The following is an 18,135-nucleotide window of genomic DNA, read 5'->3' on the forward strand; positions in this document are numbered from 1 at the left end:
CTGCTCCTTTTCCATCTGCGTGTGGACAGCCCCCTGGCCGTTCCGTTGGGGCCGTTGCTGGTGGGGCTGTTCTGTTGGGGCCGTTACCAGCAGAGCTTTGCTGCTTGGCGCTGAGCAGGCAGCAGCATGGGGCCGTGCCTGATGTTGGGAGCTGCACTGCTGGCTGCGATGTGTGAGTGCTCCCCTGCACAGCTGTGGGGCCGTGCTGTGATGCTGCTGGCTGTGATGCTGCTCTGCTGCTCTCTCCCCAGGTCCACGGGCGTTGTCACAGATCACAACCCCAGTGCAGCTGCCTCCCAATGTGACAGGACTGTCGGTACAGTGCTCCCTTCCTACCCATGCAGGGGTGGGTGGGTGCAGTGGCTGGGTGATGGGGTGATGTGCTGGCGGGTGAGGGGCCCTGCCTGCCCCTCGGGGAGCGTTGAAGTTGGTTGAGCTTCCATCATCTCCTTGCTCTCTGTGCTTTGCTGTTCTGCTTATAATTCTCCCCTTCTCTGCTTTTCTGCACTCCAAGGACACGCTGTCCTACATCCTCACGGTGGAGGGGAAGCCGTACACCATCCATCTCGAGAAGCAGTGAGTTGGACCTGCCCTGCTGTTCTGGCACGGGGCAATTCCCACCTGTGGGCACTGTGAAGCTGCCATTGCCCCGCTGGGGTGGAAGGGGTGGGGGGTGCTTGTGGCTGCAGCCCCAAATGGCAGCAGTTTGGGGTCTGCAGGGAGTGTGGGGTAATGCTGCAGTGTTTGACTTAACACTCTTCTTCTGCAGTCTCTTTATACCCGAGGACTTTAGGATTTATATGTCAGATGAGACAGGATCCTCGATGTCTGATTCGACCCATATCAAGGTAAGCTTGGGTTGTTATTATTTGCTGACCAGCATTTGAGACTCCCCAGCTCAAAAGAGTTCCCTCTGCTTTGCCGTAGGGCGACTGCTACTACCGTGGCTCCATCGAGGGCATCCCTGGTTCAGCAGTGACCCTCAGCACTTGTGCAGGGCTCAGGTATGGGCACAAAGCTCTCAGGTAGGGGGTACCGTGCCTGGCACTGCCAGTGGCACCGTGTCCCCTGCAGGGGTCTGCTGCAATTCCACAACACCAGCTATGGGATCGAACCTCTGGGCTCCTCTCCCATCTTTGAGCATTTCGTTTATCGGCTCAGAAATGAGAACACGGTGGGGTTCCTGTTTGCTCAGAGCCACCCCGGGGCTGCAGGAAGAGGGCTGCAGGAGGTGAGCGTGGGGCTGTGCCCTGTGGGGCTGTGCCCTGTGGGGCTCTGTGCCTGGGCAGCCTGGCTGGGCAGTGATGGCAGTAGCTTGCAATGAGCTGTCGGGTGGTCACTGTGCTCCTGCCTCGTCTAACAAGCGAGGAGCTGCCGAGCTGGAGTGGCTCTGTACATTACTGAGATTTACATGGCAGGGCTCAGGGACACAGTTCCTAGGATGTAGGAATACAGAGCATCCAGCTGTTCTCTTTTCAGCCACCATCGGATGCAGCACAGCTGCCCAAGTACATTGAGGTGTATGCAGTTCTGGACAAGGCTCTGGTAAGTCAGCAGCAGCTGTTTCCTACTTGTGTTTGCTTTGATTGTGCCATTTCCAGCTTCCACTAATTCGTGGCTTCCCTTTGGGGTGGTATTTGTGCTGAGGGTTTTGCAGGAGGGGAAGGTACACTGGTAGCTCACACTTACGTGATGGGCATGGGGAACATTTTAATGTTGTCTTGTGCAGTCACAAGCCATGCCTCGCCTATTTTCATGTCTCATGCTGTTTTTCAGTACAACTATTTGGGCTCAGACCAGAACGTTGTGACACAGAAGATGATCCAGGTTTTCAATTTTGTGAACAGTGTAAGTTTGGCAGAGATGCAGCCCCTCGGGCTGACACAGAGGTTTAACTGCTCTGAGACCAAGGTGTGAGCAGCCACTGCTGCTGCTGCGTTTCAGATCTTTAATCCCCTGAATGTGACCGTGGTGCTGTCCTCCCTGGAGCTCTGGATGCAGGAGAACAGAATCCCAACGGATGGGGCAGCAGATGAGCTTCTGCAGCGGTTCCTGCAGTGGAAGCAGTCACACCTGGCTCTGCGGCCCCACGACGTGAGCTGTCTGTTTGTGTAAGACCAAAACACCGCAATAACTGGAGATGAGCAGAACTCAGCCCCCAGCTCCCCAGCTGCAGGGAGTCACAGGAAGGTCTGTGCACAGAGCTGCTGTGTTCCAGGTACCGGGACCAGGCTGACTTCACAGTGGCAACATCTCCAGGCACGCTGTGCCGCAGTGATGCATCCGGTGCTGTGGCCGTGGTATGGAGCTGTGATATGGGGCTGTGTTGTGGGGCTGTGGTATGGGGCTGTGGTACAGGGCTGTGCTGAATGGGGGGATGTGGCCAGGCCATGCCACAGCCAACAGCACTGCTCTCCTGCAGCTGCAGCGCGCCGTGACTCTGGAATCGTTCTCCGTCCTCCTGGCGCAGCTGCTGGGGCGCAGCATGGGCATGGGATTTGATGATGGCCGGGGCTGCCACTGCCCCACATACAGCTGTGTCATGGAATCGGCAGCAATGTGAGTGCCTGGGGGTCCCTGTGTTACAGATACCCGCAGCAGAGGCTCTGCTGCAGATGTGGCGGCGGTGCAGGGATATCTGGTTCGGAAGGGAGGAAGGATAAATAGGGGTTCGCTATTGAAAAGCAAAGCTTTATTTCTGAAAGCAAGATGTTCCTGAATGCTGCCCAATCCCCATCAGAATCACAGAATGGCCAAGGTTGGAAGGGACCTCAAGGATCATGGAGCTCCAACCCCCTGCCACGTGCAGGGCCACCAATCTCCACATCTCACAGCAGCCCAGGCTGCCCAGGGCCCCATCCAACCTGGCCTTGAACACCTCCAGGGATGGACGGGGCATCCACAGCCTCTCTGGGCAGCTGTTCCAGCACCTCACCGCTCTCACAGCAAACAACTTCCCCCTGACATCCAACTGAAATCTGCCCTCCCTCAACTTCAAACCATTTCCCCTTGTCCTGCTGTTATCTCCCCTTTCCAAGAGTTGATTTCCCTCCTTTCTGTAGGCTCCCTTTAGGTCCTGAAAGGCTGCAATGAGGTCGCCTTGCACCCTTCAGCTCTGCACGGCAGTGGCAGTGCCAGCAAAACGACTCATCCTTTCTTTCAGACACATCAGCGGGACGAAGGCCTTCAGCAGCTGCAGCACTGCAGACCTGGAGCAGTTCCTCAGGCGTGATGCAGGGCGCTGCCTCCTGCACAGCCCTCAACTGCGGGGCTCCTCCCCACGCCGTGCACCCATCTGCGGTAACGGCGTGGTGGAGCAAGGCGAGCAGTGCGACTGCGGCAGCACCGAGGTGTGCACTGCAGCATCACCAGACAGAGCTGTGTGTTGTCCAGGCAGAGCAATGAGCTGTGCGAGGCTGTGCTCGGATCCTGGCATCGATCATGACGGCAGCTTTGTGTGCTCTGGTTTGATTTGCGTTGTGGGGGGTGAAAAGGGGAGAAGGTCTGATGATGGGGGGGGGACAAAAATGTGGTGTAATGTGGTGCTGCTGTGTCCTCAGGCATGCTCGAAGGATAAATGCTGCACTAAAGGATGTGTGTTTAAGCCAGGAGTGAAATGTTCCTCTGGGCTATGTTGTGAACAATGTCAGGTAAGGCTCTGATCTTGTAACCATCATCGATTGTCGGAGAAATATCATTTCTTAGGGATGGAGACAAACTGCTGCAGTGCAATTGAGGTGGTTCCCGGGTGGGGATTTCCAGCTCAGCTCCCTTAAATTCTGGATGGATGTTACTGGGGGAGGTGTTACTGCTGGGGGTGTGCAATGCCCCAAAGCCACGGGCTGCAGCGAGCAGTTGGTGTTTAATCCCAGTTCAAAGCTGCCAACACTCTGTGCCGTCCCGCCGCCGACGCTCAGTGCGATCTGCCCGAGTTCTGCAACGGCTCCTCCGCCTCCTGCCCCCCCGACGTCTACGTGCAGGATGGGCACAGCTGTGAGCACAACACCGGCTACTGCTACCATGGGCAGTGCCAGTCTGCTGAGCTGCAGTGCCAGCGGCTCTATGGGAGAGGTAGTGGCACCTGGCGCAGCACTGGGGACGGCGGGTGGTGGGATGCTGGGTGGTGGCAGCGACTGGGATTTGTGTTCTGCTGTGTGCAGCCTGTGGAATTAGGAAGCTGTTGAGGGCTGTGTGTTATGACCAACGTTACTGGCAAACGTGCAGGTTCGAGGAGCGCTCCTGTGGTGTGCTATGAGGAATTGAACAGCCAGAGGGACAGATTTGGGCACTGTGGGTACCACCCCCGGCACGGCTACAAGGCCTGTGCGTGGAGGTAAGCAGCTGGGGAAGGGCACTTCCCTGCTAAAAGCACACTGTTGGGTTTAATTCGGGCTGTGCAGAGCAGGAAAGCATCAATGCTGTAGCTGTGTGAAGCAATAAACGCAGCACTGTGTGCGTTCTCCTTGCCAGCACTGCAGCCCCTCTCCACACTGAAGCTGTGAGGCTGAAGGATGCTGATGTTTCACCACGCAGCGTCTGTCCGTATCCATGTCCACACATCCATCTCATGCAGGCTGATTTTACAGGAACCTTCGCTGTGGCAAACTGATCTGCACGTACCCACACAGCACCCCGCTGGAGATTGACAGCGCTGCAGTTGTTTATGCCCAGGTACGGGAGCAGCTGTGTGTATCTCTGGATTTCCTGAAGGCACCGCCAAGGCAGGATCCTCTGCTGGTCCCACCGGGCACAAAATGCGGCTCCGAAATGGTAGGAAAATATTTTATATGCATTTTATTTAAAATGCGTTGAAGATTTTGCTCCGACGTGGGGCACTGAGCTGAGCACTCTGACTGTGATGTTCCAGGTGTGCATAAACAACACGTGCCACCCTCACTCCGTGCTGGGCTACGACTGCAGCATCCAAACCCAATGCCACGGCCACGGAGTGAGCAACAGTGCGGGGCTGCGATTTGTCGGGGGGATTCCCTACCCACATCACACCATGGTGGGCAGCCCTGGGCAGAGCTGTGCCTGACCTGAAGCTCCTCTGCCCCCCCGTATCTCCCCCAGGTGTGCAATAACCACCGGCACTGCCACTGCTATCCAGGATGGAAACCGCCCGACTGCCGTGAGCGTGGGTCGCGTGTCGGGGGCAGCGTGGACAGTGGTGTGCAGCTGGTGCAGCACAGTGAGTGCAGTGTGGGGTTATAGAATCACAGAACCATAGAACCATAGAAGTGCAAGGTTGGAAACGACCTGCAAGATCATCCAGTCCAACCGCCCTCCATCACCGCTGCTACCACAAGCACTAAACCAGATCTCGCAGCTCCTCATCCAGACGCCTCTCGAACGCTGCCAGGGACGGCGACTCCACCACCTCCCTGTGCAGCCATTGCAGTGCCTGAGAGAAAAAGTTCTTCCTTATGTCCAACCTCAACCTCCTCTGTACAACTTGCGGCCATTTCCTCGGCTCCTGTTTGTTGCCTGGGAGAAGAGGCCAAACCCCTCCTCAGCACAACCTCCCTTCAGGAAGCTGTAGAGTGCAATGAGGTCTCCTCTGAGCCTCCTCTTCTCCAGACTGAACAATTCCAGCTCCTTCTGCCACTCCTCATAAGACTTGTGCTCCAGACCCCTCACCAGTTTTCCTGCCCATCTCTGGACACGTTTCAGTTCCTCAATGTCTTTTTTGTAGTGAGGGGCCCAAAACTGAACACAGTACTCAAGATGCAGCCACACCAGTGCTGAGCACAGAGGGATGATCACCTCCCTGCTCCTGTTGGCCACAGTATTTCTAATGCAGGCCAGGATGCCGTTGGCTCTCTTGGCCACCTGGGCACACTGCTGGCTCATGTTCAGCATCAACCAACACCCCCAGGCCCATTTCTTCTTTGCAGTCATCCAGCCTCCTGTAGCGCTGCATGGGGTTGTTGTGGCCAAAGTGCAGGACCCAGCACTTGGCCTTGTCGAACCTCATCCCGTTCACCTCAGCCTGGAGATCCAGCTTATCTAGATCCCTCTGAAGGGCCTCCCTATCCTCCCAGAATGGCCAGGGTTGGAAGGGACCTCAAGGATCACGAAGCTCCAACCCCCTGCCACACGCAGGGCCACCAACCTCCACATCTCACAGCAGCCCAGGCTGCCCAGGGCCCCATCCAACCTGGCCTTGAACACCTCCAGGGATGGACGGCGCATCCACAGCCTCTCTGGGCAGCTGTTCCAGCACCTCACCGCTCTCATAGCAAACAACTTAACTCTCTCTCTGCCCCAGGGCCCCACCAGCACCGGATGCATCAGAACGCGGCGAGGAAGGCAGGGTTGCTGGCCGCCTGCCTGCTGCTGCCCGCCGTGCCCATGGTTCTGCTGCTGCTGCTGCTGCACCGGCAGCTGCGGATCCGTCAGATCGAGAGCGGAGAGTGGTGAGTGCGGGGCGGTGCGGGGCGATGCGGGGCGGGGCTGAGCCGCTCCGTGCGCTCACATCTCCTTCTCCGTTCATCGCAGCATCGCCGAGGAGCGCAGCAAGGACGCGGAGGAGGAGCAGGAGGAGGACGAGGAGGAGGAGGAGGATGAAGCGGAGGGGAACGCGGCGGAGCGCAGCGGGAGCGAATAAAGCGTTGGGAGCACCGCGCGACCGCGTCTCTGTCCTGGGGATGCGGGGAGGGGGAGCACGGAGGGGCCGTTACGGTGGGGCCGTTACCGGAGGGCTCGCAGTATGGAGCTGCTCCTGGTGATGCTGCTGGCGATGCTGGCCGTTCTGCGTGAGTCTGGCCCTTTGCGGGGCTGTGCGGGTGGGGGTCCCGGTTCGGAGTTCACCCGCCGGGTGATCGGTGGGCAGAGGGATGAGGATTTGGGGCTTTGTAAGGAGGAGTCCTTGGGAGGACCCCGTGCCGGTTGGCTTCGCTCTCAGCAAACGCTGAGCTCTGCTGCCGGGGACTGAGCTGCTCAGAGAGCCCTTCTGCTGCCCGGGTTGAGCACGAGTTGTGCTGCTGTGCCCGATGTGCAAAGTTCGGTTCGGGGACAGCAGCACCGCGGCTTGGGGCAGAGCTGAGCTCCTCCTGAAGCAGATGTTTGTGTACAATAAACAGTGAGCGTGAGCTCCATGTGTTCTGGAGAAGGTGAGCTGACCTGGAGCCTCCCCTCGTGCCCCCATTGCTCAGGGTTCATATTGCCGGGCTCGGGTCCAGAAGTGGAAAATGAACTTTGGTTTAACCTTCATAAAAGGTGCTGCATGGCCGCGAGGCAGAGCACAGGTGAAGTTCTGCAGGCACAACCCGTGCAAAGCTGCCTTTCCTGCTGTGCATGGACCCAACCGCAGCTCGCAGATGCCCACAGGAGGTGCTGTTCATCTGCGGTGATCACTAAATCCAGTTCGTTTCTTTAGATTCACAAGTGCCTCTGCACATCACAGTTCCCCAGAGGGTGCTCTCAAACACAACTGGAGAGACGGTACTGATCAAATTATTCTCTGTGTGTGTGTGTGTGTGTGTGTGTGTGTGCATTCCTACCAATGCAGGAGTGCAGTGTGCAGCCCTTACAGTGCAGCTCTGGGAAGCGATGCTGAGCTGTCCCAACGTGGGTGATGAAGTTGGCAGCATCTTCTGTAGCTGCTCCCCGTGTTTTGTTTCCCTTTCCTAATTCTCACTTTCTCTGCTTTTCTGCCCACGCAAGGACACGCAGTCCTACATTCTCTCAGTGGAAGGGAGGCTGTACACCATTCACCTCAAGCAGCAGTGAGTTCATTCCATCCTGTTCTTAAGTTCTTTATTATGAGAGAGTAGTGAGGTGCTGAACAGCTGCCCAGAGAGGCTGTGGATGCCCCGTCCATCCCTGGAGGTGTTCAAGGCCAGGTTGGATGGGGCCCTGGGCAGCCTGGGCTGCTGTGAGATGTGGAGGTTGGTGGCCCTGCGTGTGGCAGGGGGTTGGAGCTTCGTGATCCTTGAAATCTCTTCCAACCCTGGCCGTTCTGTGATTCTGTTTTGTCGATTCCAACCTGCTGCCACCATCCCATGGCTGCACTGGGGGGCTGGGGGTGCTCATGCCTGCAACTCCAATGGCAGTGGCTTGGGGTCTGCAAGGACCGTGGGCTCCATCCACGTGCAGTGTGGCTGCAGCAGTTGGTTTGAGCTGGGGAAATCCCAGATAAATATTTCCTTGGGTGTTTTCAGAGCGTTTTGCTGTATTTCTGTTCCAGGTTCTTTTTACCTGCCGATTTCAGCATTTACACATACAACAAGACAGGATCGTTGCGCTCTGATTCACCCTATATCAAGGTAATCTCAGCTAGCTTCCCTCTGTTGGTAGTTTGCAGGGTGGCCTTCCTGCTCAGTGCTTTCAGACCTGTCTCTCCTTATTACAGGAGAGCGGAGTTTCCTTTCTTTCTCCACTTTCTGGCATCCTAAACCATGCAGGAGGTGCCGGGGTGGAACAGAAAGCTGTCTATGCAGATACACAATCAGAGCCATCGTTGGGAAGGTTTTGGATGTGCTGAGGCTTCCCTTTGCTTTGCCGTAGGGCGACTGCTACTACCGTGGCTACATCGAGGGCATTCCTGGCTCAGCAGTGACTCTCAGCACATGCATGGGGCTCAGGTATGGGGCACAGTGCTGCTGTGCTCAGTGCTGCCCGGCGCTGCCCACAGACTGATGCTGTGCCCTCTGCAGGGGCCTTCTGCAGTTCCACAACGCCAGCTATGGGATCGAGCCGCTGGGCTCCTCGCCCTCCTTCCAGCACGTGGTTTATCCCCTGGGCAGTGGGGCTGCAGCTGGGGCTCTGCTCCCACACGACCACCCTGGGGGCAGCAGGGATGCGCTGGCGGCTGACAGCAGCTCTGACAAAGCACAACCAGCTCTGAAAGTGAGTGCTGTCATTGGGACTGACCCAACACCGGCATCTCTGGGTCTGTCAGAGCTCAGCACCCTTTGCGTCTCAATTACATGGATAGATTAATTAACAATGACCAGCTTTTTTTCTCCTCCAGCTTCTGTCAAAGCACCGCAGGGAGGTTTTGCTGCATGTCATTCTGGACAAGAATTTGGTAAGCCTGGTGCAGCCAACTCCAGGCTGTGGTTGTCCTCTGCATTCCTGCAGAGCTTTGCAGTGGTCCCACATCGCTCTGTGCCCATCCCGTGGCCGTCAGCCCATCACAGCACTGCCGATAGCCATGGTGCATCCCTGTGTTCCAGTACAGGCACCTGGGGGACGACAAATACATCATGACACGGAAGGTGATTCAGCTCATCAGCTTCATCGACAGCGTGAGTTTCACCTGTGTGCTTTGTGTGCTGCAGTGGGAATTCTGCTGGTTGGCTTCAGCTCGGCGCTGCTCGGCTTTGTCTCGTGTTTGCTTTCAACAGTGCTGTGCTGGGATTACTCCCAGTCCCTAAAATCGCTTTGGTGCCGTATTGTCCTGTAACGAAATGCTCCACTGAGGGGCGATGGTGCTCCGTGCAGAACGGCCGCGGTCTCTTCCCTTCCCGACATGTGGGTCGTCTCTTTCGTTGTACTTCCAGATGTTCAGCGCCCTGAATGTGACCGTGAGGTTGTCCTCCCTGGACGTCTGGAAGACCAAGAGCAAATTTCAGACCACAGGGTCTGGAGAAATGGTGCTACTGCGCTTCTTGAATTGGAAGAGGAGAAGAGCAATCCTGCGGCCCTACGAAGTGCCCTTCCTGCTGATGTAAGAAAGCCACTACCAAAGAGCAGTGAGCTGCTAAACCTTTGTGCTTTGGATCATTGGGCATTGCACAGAGCTGTGTTCCAGGTACCGGGACCAGGCTGACTTTGTGGGTGTGACCACTCCAGGGACGCTGTGCCTCTATGATGAATCCGGTGCTGTGGCCGTGGTATGGAGCTGTGATATGGGGCTGTGTTGTGGGGCTGTGGTATGGGGCTGTGGTACAGGGCTGTGCTGAATGGGGGGATGTGGCCAGGCCATGCCACAGCCAACAGCACTGCTCTCCTGCAGCTGCAGCGCGCCGTGACTCTGGAATCGTTCTCCGTCCTCCTGGCGCAGCTGCTGGGGCGCAGCATGGGCATGGGATTTGATGATGGCCGGGGCTGCCACTGCCCCACATACAGCTGTGTCATGGAATCGGCAGCAATGTGAGTGCCTGGGGGTCCCTGTGTTACAGATACCCGCAGCAGAGGCTCTGCTGCAGATGTGGCGGCGGTGCAGGGATACCTGCTTGGAAGGATAAAGGCTTCACTATTGAAAAGCAATACCTTTCCTTTCCAAAAGCAAGATGTTCCTGAATGCTGCCCAGTGCCACAGCGGTGGCGGTGCCAGCACACAACCACCGAGGTCCACTCTTTCTTTCAGACGCATCGGTGGGGCAAAGACCTTCAGCAGCTGCAGCGCTGCGGATCTGGAGCAGTTCCTGTCGCATAACCGAGAGTGCACCTTCCTCAGGCCCCTGCAGGCGCACCCCGACTCCAAAGTTGCCATCTGCGGTAATGGCTTGGTGGAGCAGGATGAGGAATGCGACTGTGGCAGTGATGCGGTGAGCGGGGTGGGGATGGTTGTGGGGCTGGGATCCCTGCCCTGCTCCCTGTCCTGCTCCCTGACAGCAGGACGGGGCCAGCACTCATCCTGCAGTGAGGCAGTGGGGAGCGGGCAGCAAAAGTTCCTAGTGTGCTTGCAGGCGTGTGCCAAAGATGTGTGCTGCACTACGCAGTGCAAGCTGAAGCCCGGCACAAAGTGTTCCTTGGGACTGTGCTGTGAAAAATGTCAGGTGAGATGTGCGAGTCCCTGCTGGGAGTTAAGGCAAGCATCACGCTGAACACGTCAAGGCTTAAATGCTGGATGGGAGCTCAGCCCCACACCTGCAGGATGGACGGGATGGGGGTGTGGTGCTCACAGAGCCGCAGCGAGCAGTTGGTGTTTAATCCCAGTTCAAAGCTGCCAACACTCTGTGCCGTCCCGCCGCCGACGCTCAGTGCGATCTGCCCGAGTTCTGCAACGGCTCCTCCGCCTTCTGCCCCCCCGACGTCTACGTGCAGGATGGGCACAGCTGTGAGCACAACACCGGCTACTGCTACCATGGGCAGTGCCAGTCTGCTGAGCTGCAGTGCCAGCAGTTCTATGGGAGAGGTAGTGGCACCTGGCGCAGTGCTTTTGGGGCCAGGACCCCCCCACGCCTGGCAACGGGTCCCTTTAATCTAAAGAACTGATCTATGCTAAATGCAGCACATCTGTGTGAGCTTCTCTTTTGTTGCTTCCAAACTTCCAGGTGCAAAAAATGCCCCTTTGGCGTGTTATGAAGAAATCAACAGTCATCAGGATAGGTTTGGGAACTGCGGTAATCGGCTGCTGGATGGGTACCAGCCCTGCTCCTGGCTGTAGGTGTAACACAGTGTGTTTGGTTGGTGCTTCCCTTCACTTCCCAAGCAACACTTAATGCAAAGATCTCACACTGCTGCGGCGTGGCTGTGTTCTGCACACTGACTTTTTTCTCCCTTTGCTGTGCTAATGAATTTCTTAGGAATCTGGGCTGTGGAAAGCTCATCTGCACATACCCAAATCGAGTTCCCTTCACCAAATTAAAGGGTGCCATGATTTATGCTCAAGTGCAAGAACATCTGTGCGTGTCTTTCGATGTAATGGATGCACCCCCTGAGGCAGATCCTTTCCTGGTTAAGGATGGCACAAAATGTGGTCCTGGAAAGGTAAGAAATGTTTCCCAAGCATGGAAATGATGTACCATTATCACAGGGTGTAACAGCTTTAGAAATAGCTGCTATTTTGCAGTATGATTTAAAGGTGGTCTCTGCTTATTGCCTGTGCCATTGGCTTACTAATCGTCCCTCAGACCAAGGGATCTTTTATAGAGCAATGGCCAGCTTGATGAAGGGAGATAAAAAAGTGCCCAGCAGGGTTTTTTTCCTATTGTATTTGCAGGTGTGTATGAATGGCACTTGCCACCCACACTCCATTCTGAACTATGACTGCAACGTAGAGAAAAAATGCCATGGGCACGGGGTAAGTGACAGCAGTGCTGCTGGGGAGGTGGTGCTGTGCTGCTCAGTGCTGAAGAGGAGCGAGAGGTTATTGCCAGGTGTTTGGGACTTGGCCAAACCTGGGGGTCCTCATCCTCTAGAATCATCATGCAGCAGTGTGGGACAAATTAAGTGAGACTTTAATTAAGACCAAAATGAAATGGGATGGAGGAACATGGTGTATTTGCTCATGTAGATTAGCAGAAAACTGGAAACGGGGTGTTTTCCTGTCCACTCTGGCATTTGCAGGTGTGCAATAACAAGAAAAACTGCCACTGTCACCCAGGCTGGAACCCACCCCACTGCAGGATTCAGGGATCTGCGCTGGGTGGCAGCATTGACAGCGGGCAGAGGCTGCGGGAAATGGAGAGTGAGTGCCCGTAGGGGAGCCCCGAGCAGCCCCAGGGCTCTCATCAGCATCACCTGGCACTGACCTGGGGCTGCTGTGTGGTTCTGTCCCCAGGCCATTCCCCAAAGGTCTCTCCGAAGGATATGCTGAAAAACGCGCTGCTGCTGAGCTTCTGCCTCCTGATCCCCATCCTCATCTGCATCGTCATCCTGGTCATGAAGTGGAACCGGCTGATGCGGCGCTGTGCCAGGAGGGAGATGGAAGCTGCTGAGTGAGTTAACGTTGGGTTGTTCCTGCAGTGGGTGAGAGGTGAGCAGGGATCGGTGGGAGCTCCTGGAAAGCAGCTGAGATCCAGAGGATGTATTCCATGACACCCTGCTGGCTGTCTGCATAAAAGGCCTGGGAGAAATTGCTGGTACCAAGGGAAAGGAAAGTGTAGAAGGGGAAAAGTTAGATGCAGGAGGAGCTATAGGTGTCACAGCTGGAAAGCAACGCATCTGTCCTGCTGTGAAGGAGTGAGAGAGTGAGAGAGAACGTGAGAGAGCAGGGCCAGGACAGGGCAGGCATCTTTGATGCCCCTCGGGGCATCACCATGTGCTCCGTGCCGGTGTCCCCAACCCAAAATAATGGGGCACAGATTTTGGGATGCACACATTTTGGGAATGGAGATGTGATGGGGTCCGGCAGTCGGTCCGGCTGGAGGTGGGGTGTGAGAGCAGGGACTGGACTGCGCCGAGACCCCCGTGCTGAGCCCCCATTTGTTCCTGCAGCTCCACCGGCGGGGAAATCAGCAGCATCGGGAGCAACGAGAGCAGCGGGAGCAGCCAGAGCAGCCGTGCGGGGATGGAGCCGGAGCCGGAGCGTGGCTAGCATTGCGCGAGGGACTCACGCGAGCAATAAAGACGTTGAAGCAACCGGCGGTCGTTGGGGCGATGCGGGCGGCTCTGGGGCTGGCGGTTCTGCTGCCGGTGCTGCTGGGAGGAGCGGCCCAGGGGCGGCCCCGGGTCCGAACCTTCAGCATCCCCATCGCTGGCCGTCCCCGCACCGTGCGGCTGCGGCAGCAGTAAGCGGGGGTGGCGGCGGCGAACGGGGGCGGCCCCGGCGGGGAGCGGAGCGGAGCGGCACCGCGGAGGGTCCGTCTGTTCTGTGCGCAGTGTTTTCTTGCCCGAGGAGGTCCGGATTTACACCGACGGCCGCGACGGAGGCGCGCAGTCCGAACTCGCGCATCTGGAGGTAACGGTGCGGCCGTGCGCTGCTCCCGACGGCTTTGGGCAGGGCTGGAGGTGACACCCGGAGCAGCAGCGGTGCAGCTTCCCTTCTGCACGGAAGGCTCTGGGCCTCTTGCTTTCCTCGGGATGCTGTTCCGCCCCGGGGGAGCGCACGCAACCTCAGTTGGCGATGCGCTGAAGCCGGGAGGGGCGGCCACCAAATGCCGTCGGTTCGGTGCTCGTTCCTCGGAACCTGCGGGGATGGGACGGGACCACACGCGGTAGCGCTCAGCTCTGGTGCCCGGCGCTGTCTCTGCTCCCTGCTGCTCCCCACACCGTGCTGATGGTGCGGCTTCACTGCTTCCAGCGCGACTGCTTCTATGAGGGCTACGTGGAAGGTTTCCCAGGGTCACTCGTGGCACTCAGCACCTGCTCCGGGCTTAGGTAAGCTGCCCGCCCTGCTGTGACAGCAGGAGCACAAACACGGGGACTGGCAGTGCTGCAGCAGAGCCATTCCTGCCCTACACCTTCACCCTGCAGTGGGATCCTGCAGCTCGCCAACACCAGCTATGGGATCAAGCCTCTGGAGGCTGCATCTGGGTATCAGCACCTCGTCTATCAGATGGAGGGGGAGAACGTGGGCACGCAGCTGCTGGGAGGAAGCAGCTCCCTCGCCTGGGCTGCAGAGGTGTCCCTACAACCATGGGATGGAGCGGTGAGCACGGCTCGGGGCAGTTTGCTTCGGTGAAGTGATGCCGTAGACCTGGGAGATCTCCAGCTGTGCAGCTGGGTTTTGTTCCTGCATTTGTTCAGTCCCTCAAATGTTAATGACTCCCTGTTAATATGTGTATGGGGATTTTTGTTGCTGTTTAATTTGTTTTGTTCTTCTCAAGGCGAAGGAAGCTGTTCCTAGGTCCCCTCGGTATCTGGAGATGCATGTCATTCTGGACAAAGCTCTGGTGAGTTTGCATCTTCTCCATCTTAAATTGTTTTCCCTAGGAAAAACCTTCACAGAACATCAGAGGAAATGTGCACAGGGCTTGGTAGGCCCCATGAGGTGGGAAGCAGCTCCCGTGGGCATGGAAAATGACATGGAATAACAGGGGCTGCAATGGGAGAGCTGCCCAGTGTGGAGGCAATGCGTGGTGGCATCTCTGTGGGCAGACCCTGCACGGGGTGCTCCTGTGCTCTGCAATTTGTCATCTTTCAGTACGACTACATGGGAGCAGACAAATACGTGGTGACAACGAAGATGGTGCAGCTTTTCAGCTACGTGAACAGCGTGAGTGCTTTCAGTTGGGTGGGAAAAGTGCTGCAGTGGGATGGAAAAGGCCCCGCACCAAAAGAGAGTGGGGAGCAAAGGTGCCCCGACCAGCCACGGTTTCTGCCTCTTTCCAGATGTTCACTCGCCTCAACCTGACCATAGTGCTGACTTCCCTGGAGTTCTGGACAGAAAAGAACAAGATCCCAACCACGGGAGCTGCTGAAGAGTTACTGCACAGATTTCTGGAGTGGAAAAGCACGCATCGTACCTCACGGCTGCAGGACATAACATTCCTGTTTGTGTAAGGAGGGGATGGCTGGTCTGGGAATGACAGGAATAGGAGTGTTGGTGTAGTTGCAGAGCATCACTATAGGGCTCGGTTTGTGCTGTCCTCAGCTACAGGGAGCAGTCCCATTCCATGGGAGCATCCTCTGCAAGGAAACTGTGCCTCAAGGACCGCGCTGGAGGAGTAGCCTTGGTATGGAGCCCTGTGTCCATGCGGGTAGCCCTGTGCCTGGGTACAGCATTGGGCTGTGCTCACCCGGAGGGTGAGGGCTGCTGGCAGCAGGGATTGCTCTGCTGGGTGCTGAGCTGTGGTGTGGGGGCTTTGGGCTGGCAGTGCCCCACAGCTGCGGTGCCCTCGCAGTACCCTCGTGCCACAACGCTGGAGGTCTTCTCGGTGGCCGTGGCTCAGCTGCTTGGGCTCAGCTTGGGGATGAGCTACGATGACCCCGGGAGCTGTGGCTGTGTGGGAGCCACCTGCATCATGCAGAGCAGTGCAGTGTAAGGCTCCTGTCCTCCTAATGTGCCTTCTGCTGATGGGAAGGGCCGTGGAGCCCCGGCGCACAGACCTCACCCTCTGCTTACAGTCACTCAGCTGGCACCAAAGCCTTCAGCAACTGCAGCATAAGAGACTTTGAGCGTTTTCTCACCTCTGGAGAAGGGCAGTGCCTCCTGAACAGGCCACTTGTGAACGTGTCCTACAAAGCTCCCGTGTGTGGCAACAAAGTGGTGGAGCTGGGAGAAGCCTGTGACTGTGGATCAGCAGAGGTGGGTGGTGAGCCCTGGTGGGAGCTGTGCCTGGGGAAGAGCCACGCCAGGAACCCCGGGAGCTGTGTCCACATATCCCTATGGGATCAGCATGAGCTCTCCTGACTGTCTGTGCTCACTGCTTCCAGGAATGCCGGCGTGATCCGTGCTGCACCGTGGGCTGTAAGACAAGGAAAGGGGTGCAGTGCCTGTCGGGCCCGTGCTGCTCCAGGTGCAGGGTGAGCCGTGCTGCAGTGGTGTTGCATTGCTTGTTTGCAAGACCTGCGTGCAGAGCATCATAACAGGACCCTGTGCTGCTGTCTGTGGGTGTGCAGTGTGCAAAGCTCCTCTCGTTTTGCCTCTTTCTACCAGTTTATGAAAAAAGGCACCCTGTGCAGAACTAGCTCTGAGGATGAATGCGAGCTGAAGGAGTATTGCAATGGCACCTCTGGGGAGTGCGCACCCAACCTGTGGGTCATGGATGGGCATCCCTGCAGGCAGAACACTGCCTTCTGCTACAGGGGAGTGTGCCAGACAGCCGACAAGCAGTGCCAGGAGATCTTTGGCAAAGGTGGGGCAGCGTGCTGCTGGGGGAGCTGTTCTGCAGGGGTTATAAAGGGCCAAGAATCAAAACCACTGGGTGCAGCACGTGGCCCCAGTGATGATGCCCAGCTGCGAGGTGGGGCGAGGCTTTCTGGCAGTCTATAAGTGATGGTATGTGTTTGCAGATGCCAAAAACGGACCCTTGGCCTGCTATGAGGAAGTCAATGGCCAAAGGGACAGAATGGGGCACTGCGGCTCTGATCACAGTGGTTACCACAGCTGTGCCTGGAGGTGAGGGCTGTGGAAATGCCTCTCTGCTGTGGCTGCGCTGAGCCCTCCCGTGTCAGAGAGCGACACGGAGAGGAGCAGAAGGGTGAGGATGGTTTGCAAAGCCCTGTGCTCCTCGTGCCTGCAGTGATCTCCGCTGCGGGAAGCTCATCTGTGAGTACCTGGGCACTGTGCCCTTCACCAAGGAGAGGGCTGCAGTGGTTTACGTGCGGATGCAGAACGTGCTGTGTGTCACACTGGACTACATGCAGCCTCGTACAGAGAGGGACCCCATGCTGGTGAGGGATGGCAGCGTTTGTGACGACCGTAAGGTGAGCAGTGCTGAGGTGTGGGGTGGCTTCTGTGAAAAGGAGGAGCTGTTGGAAGCATTTCTGCAGCAGTGGAGACCCAGGGGCAGTGGTTTTTCCACTGGTTGGATCCCAAACGAGTTGAGATCAATAGTATGAATGCCACTGAATGGGGTGAAGCAGGAGGTGGGTGTTGGTGTCCATCATGAGCTGACTCTGTGTTTGTGCTTTAGGTCTGCATGGAACAGAAGTGTGTGTCTGCTGCTGCCTTGAACTACAGTTGTGACATAAGGAGAAAATGCCACGATCACGGTGTAAGTGACAGTGCTACGTGTCCTTGGTTTTGGAACCACTGCACTCTCCGCAGCTTGCAGACGTGAGGATGTGTTCATGGTCAGCTGATAGAAATCATTTCTCTCCCTCTGTCACGCAGGTGTGTGACAGCAAAGGGGATTGCCATTGTGATGTTGGCTGGAAGCCCCCGGATTGCCGGGAGAAAGCAGAGTCCCAGGGAGGTCCCAGTGGTGGTGAGCAGGGAGGGCTGTGAGTGCAGGAGGGGCTGTTTCCCCTCTGTTTCCCCTCTGCTTGCTGTAGGCTGAAGGAATTGTTCCTTGCAGACCCCTGGAACAAGAGCTCGCTGAAGACATGGCAGCTTCTCACCTTGTGTCTCAGTGTGCCCATCCTCATTGGGCTCATCTTCGTGGTGATAAAGAGAAAGGAGCTGAAGCAGTGTCTGTCCACAGAGCAGCCACAAGAAGAGAAGTGAGCTTGCTCCCCTCCATGAGGTGTGGGTGGCAGGAGGGGCAGAGCCCAGAGCTTGCCATCCGCATGGGGAGATGAAGGCAGTGCTGTTTGGCACTTACAGGAACCCCCTTCTGTTTCCCACTCTGTAGGTTTGAGGAAAGCATTGACGAGGAAAGGAGCACAGCGGATGCATAGCAGCATAGCTGGAAAGGCCTTTAAGGATATTGCCAAATTCATGGGTGTTTGTGATGATCTTGTGAATGGAGGCGGCAGCAGCAGCAGCAGCATGGACCCCGGGCAAGGGGCTGGAGTCTGTCTGAGGGACACTGAAAGGCTGTGTCCTTGTGTGTGTTGTTCAATAAAAGGTGTTTCTGGTGCCTGAGGTCTGTGATCCCTGCAGGGCAGGGCAGGGTGCAGGTGCTCCCTTCA

General features: G+C 56.9%; 3 protein-coding genes across 8 annotated transcripts; all 3 read left to right on the forward strand.

Moving 5' to 3' along the window:
* The first annotated feature begins 168 nt into the window (after positions 1–168).
* Positions 169–7,523, forward strand: LOC104914239 (disintegrin and metalloproteinase domain-containing protein 32-like). The gene is made up of 20 exons (XM_085242691.1): positions 169–172; positions 252–316; positions 515–576; positions 770–848; positions 928–1,004; positions 1,075–1,231; positions 1,441–1,545; positions 1,777–1,848; positions 1,945–2,111; positions 2,219–2,300; positions 2,423–2,559; positions 3,164–3,350; positions 3,561–3,650; positions 3,873–4,071; positions 4,225–4,333; positions 4,587–4,770; positions 4,868–4,948; positions 5,074–5,191; positions 6,272–6,419; positions 6,502–7,523. Exons 1-20 carry the CDS (start codon positions 169–171, stop codon positions 6,608–6,610), a joined length of 2,232 nt encoding a protein of 743 aa, XP_085098817.1. The 3' UTR covers positions 6,611–7,523.
* Positions 6,713–12,590, forward strand: LOC100548260 (disintegrin and metalloproteinase domain-containing protein 32-like). The gene is made up of 17 exons (XM_085242692.1): positions 6,713–6,857; positions 7,382–7,446; positions 7,669–7,730; positions 8,192–8,270; positions 8,512–8,588; positions 8,661–8,853; positions 8,978–9,034; positions 9,183–9,254; positions 9,510–9,676; positions 9,761–9,842; positions 9,965–10,101; positions 10,319–10,730; positions 10,891–11,089; positions 11,229–11,337; positions 11,481–11,664; positions 11,897–11,977; positions 12,244–12,590. Exons 1-17 carry the CDS (start codon positions 6,713–6,715, stop codon positions 12,376–12,378), a joined length of 2,256 nt encoding a protein of 751 aa, XP_085098818.1. The 3' UTR covers positions 12,379–12,590.
* Positions 12,591–12,632: 42 nt separating this feature from the next.
* LOC104914240 (disintegrin and metalloproteinase domain-containing protein 32-like) lies at positions 12,633–18,083 on the forward strand. Of its 6 annotated transcripts, none has more exons than XM_085208451.1 (17): positions 12,633–12,758; positions 13,114–13,995; positions 14,092–14,266; positions 14,445–14,510; positions 14,762–14,833; positions 14,950–15,116; positions 15,212–15,293; positions 15,435–15,598; positions 15,685–15,865; positions 15,994–16,083; positions 16,217–16,415; positions 16,573–16,678; positions 16,803–16,986; positions 17,196–17,276; positions 17,396–17,489; positions 17,580–17,724; positions 17,856–18,083. In XM_085208451.1, exons 2-17 carry the CDS (start codon positions 13,895–13,897, stop codon positions 17,899–17,901), a joined length of 1,953 nt encoding a protein of 650 aa, XP_085064577.1. In that variant the 5' UTR covers positions 12,633–12,758; positions 13,114–13,894; the 3' UTR covers positions 17,902–18,083. The 6 variants fall into 6 exon arrangements, with proteins under 6 accessions (XP_085064577.1, XP_085064576.1, XP_085064578.1 ...); XM_085208455.1 differs by lacking the exon at positions 12,633–12,758 and having other exon boundaries at positions 13,270–13,576; positions 13,919–13,995; XM_085208450.1 differs by having other exon boundaries at positions 12,642–13,995.
* The last annotated feature ends 52 nt before the right edge of the window (positions 18,084–18,135 follow it).

This window comes from Meleagris gallopavo, chromosome 24, assembly GCF_905368555.1.
Source record: "Meleagris gallopavo chromosome 24, MGAL_WU_HG_1.1, whole genome shotgun sequence".
In the NCBI taxonomy this organism is placed as follows: domain Eukaryota; kingdom Metazoa; phylum Chordata; class Aves; order Galliformes; family Phasianidae; genus Meleagris; species Meleagris gallopavo.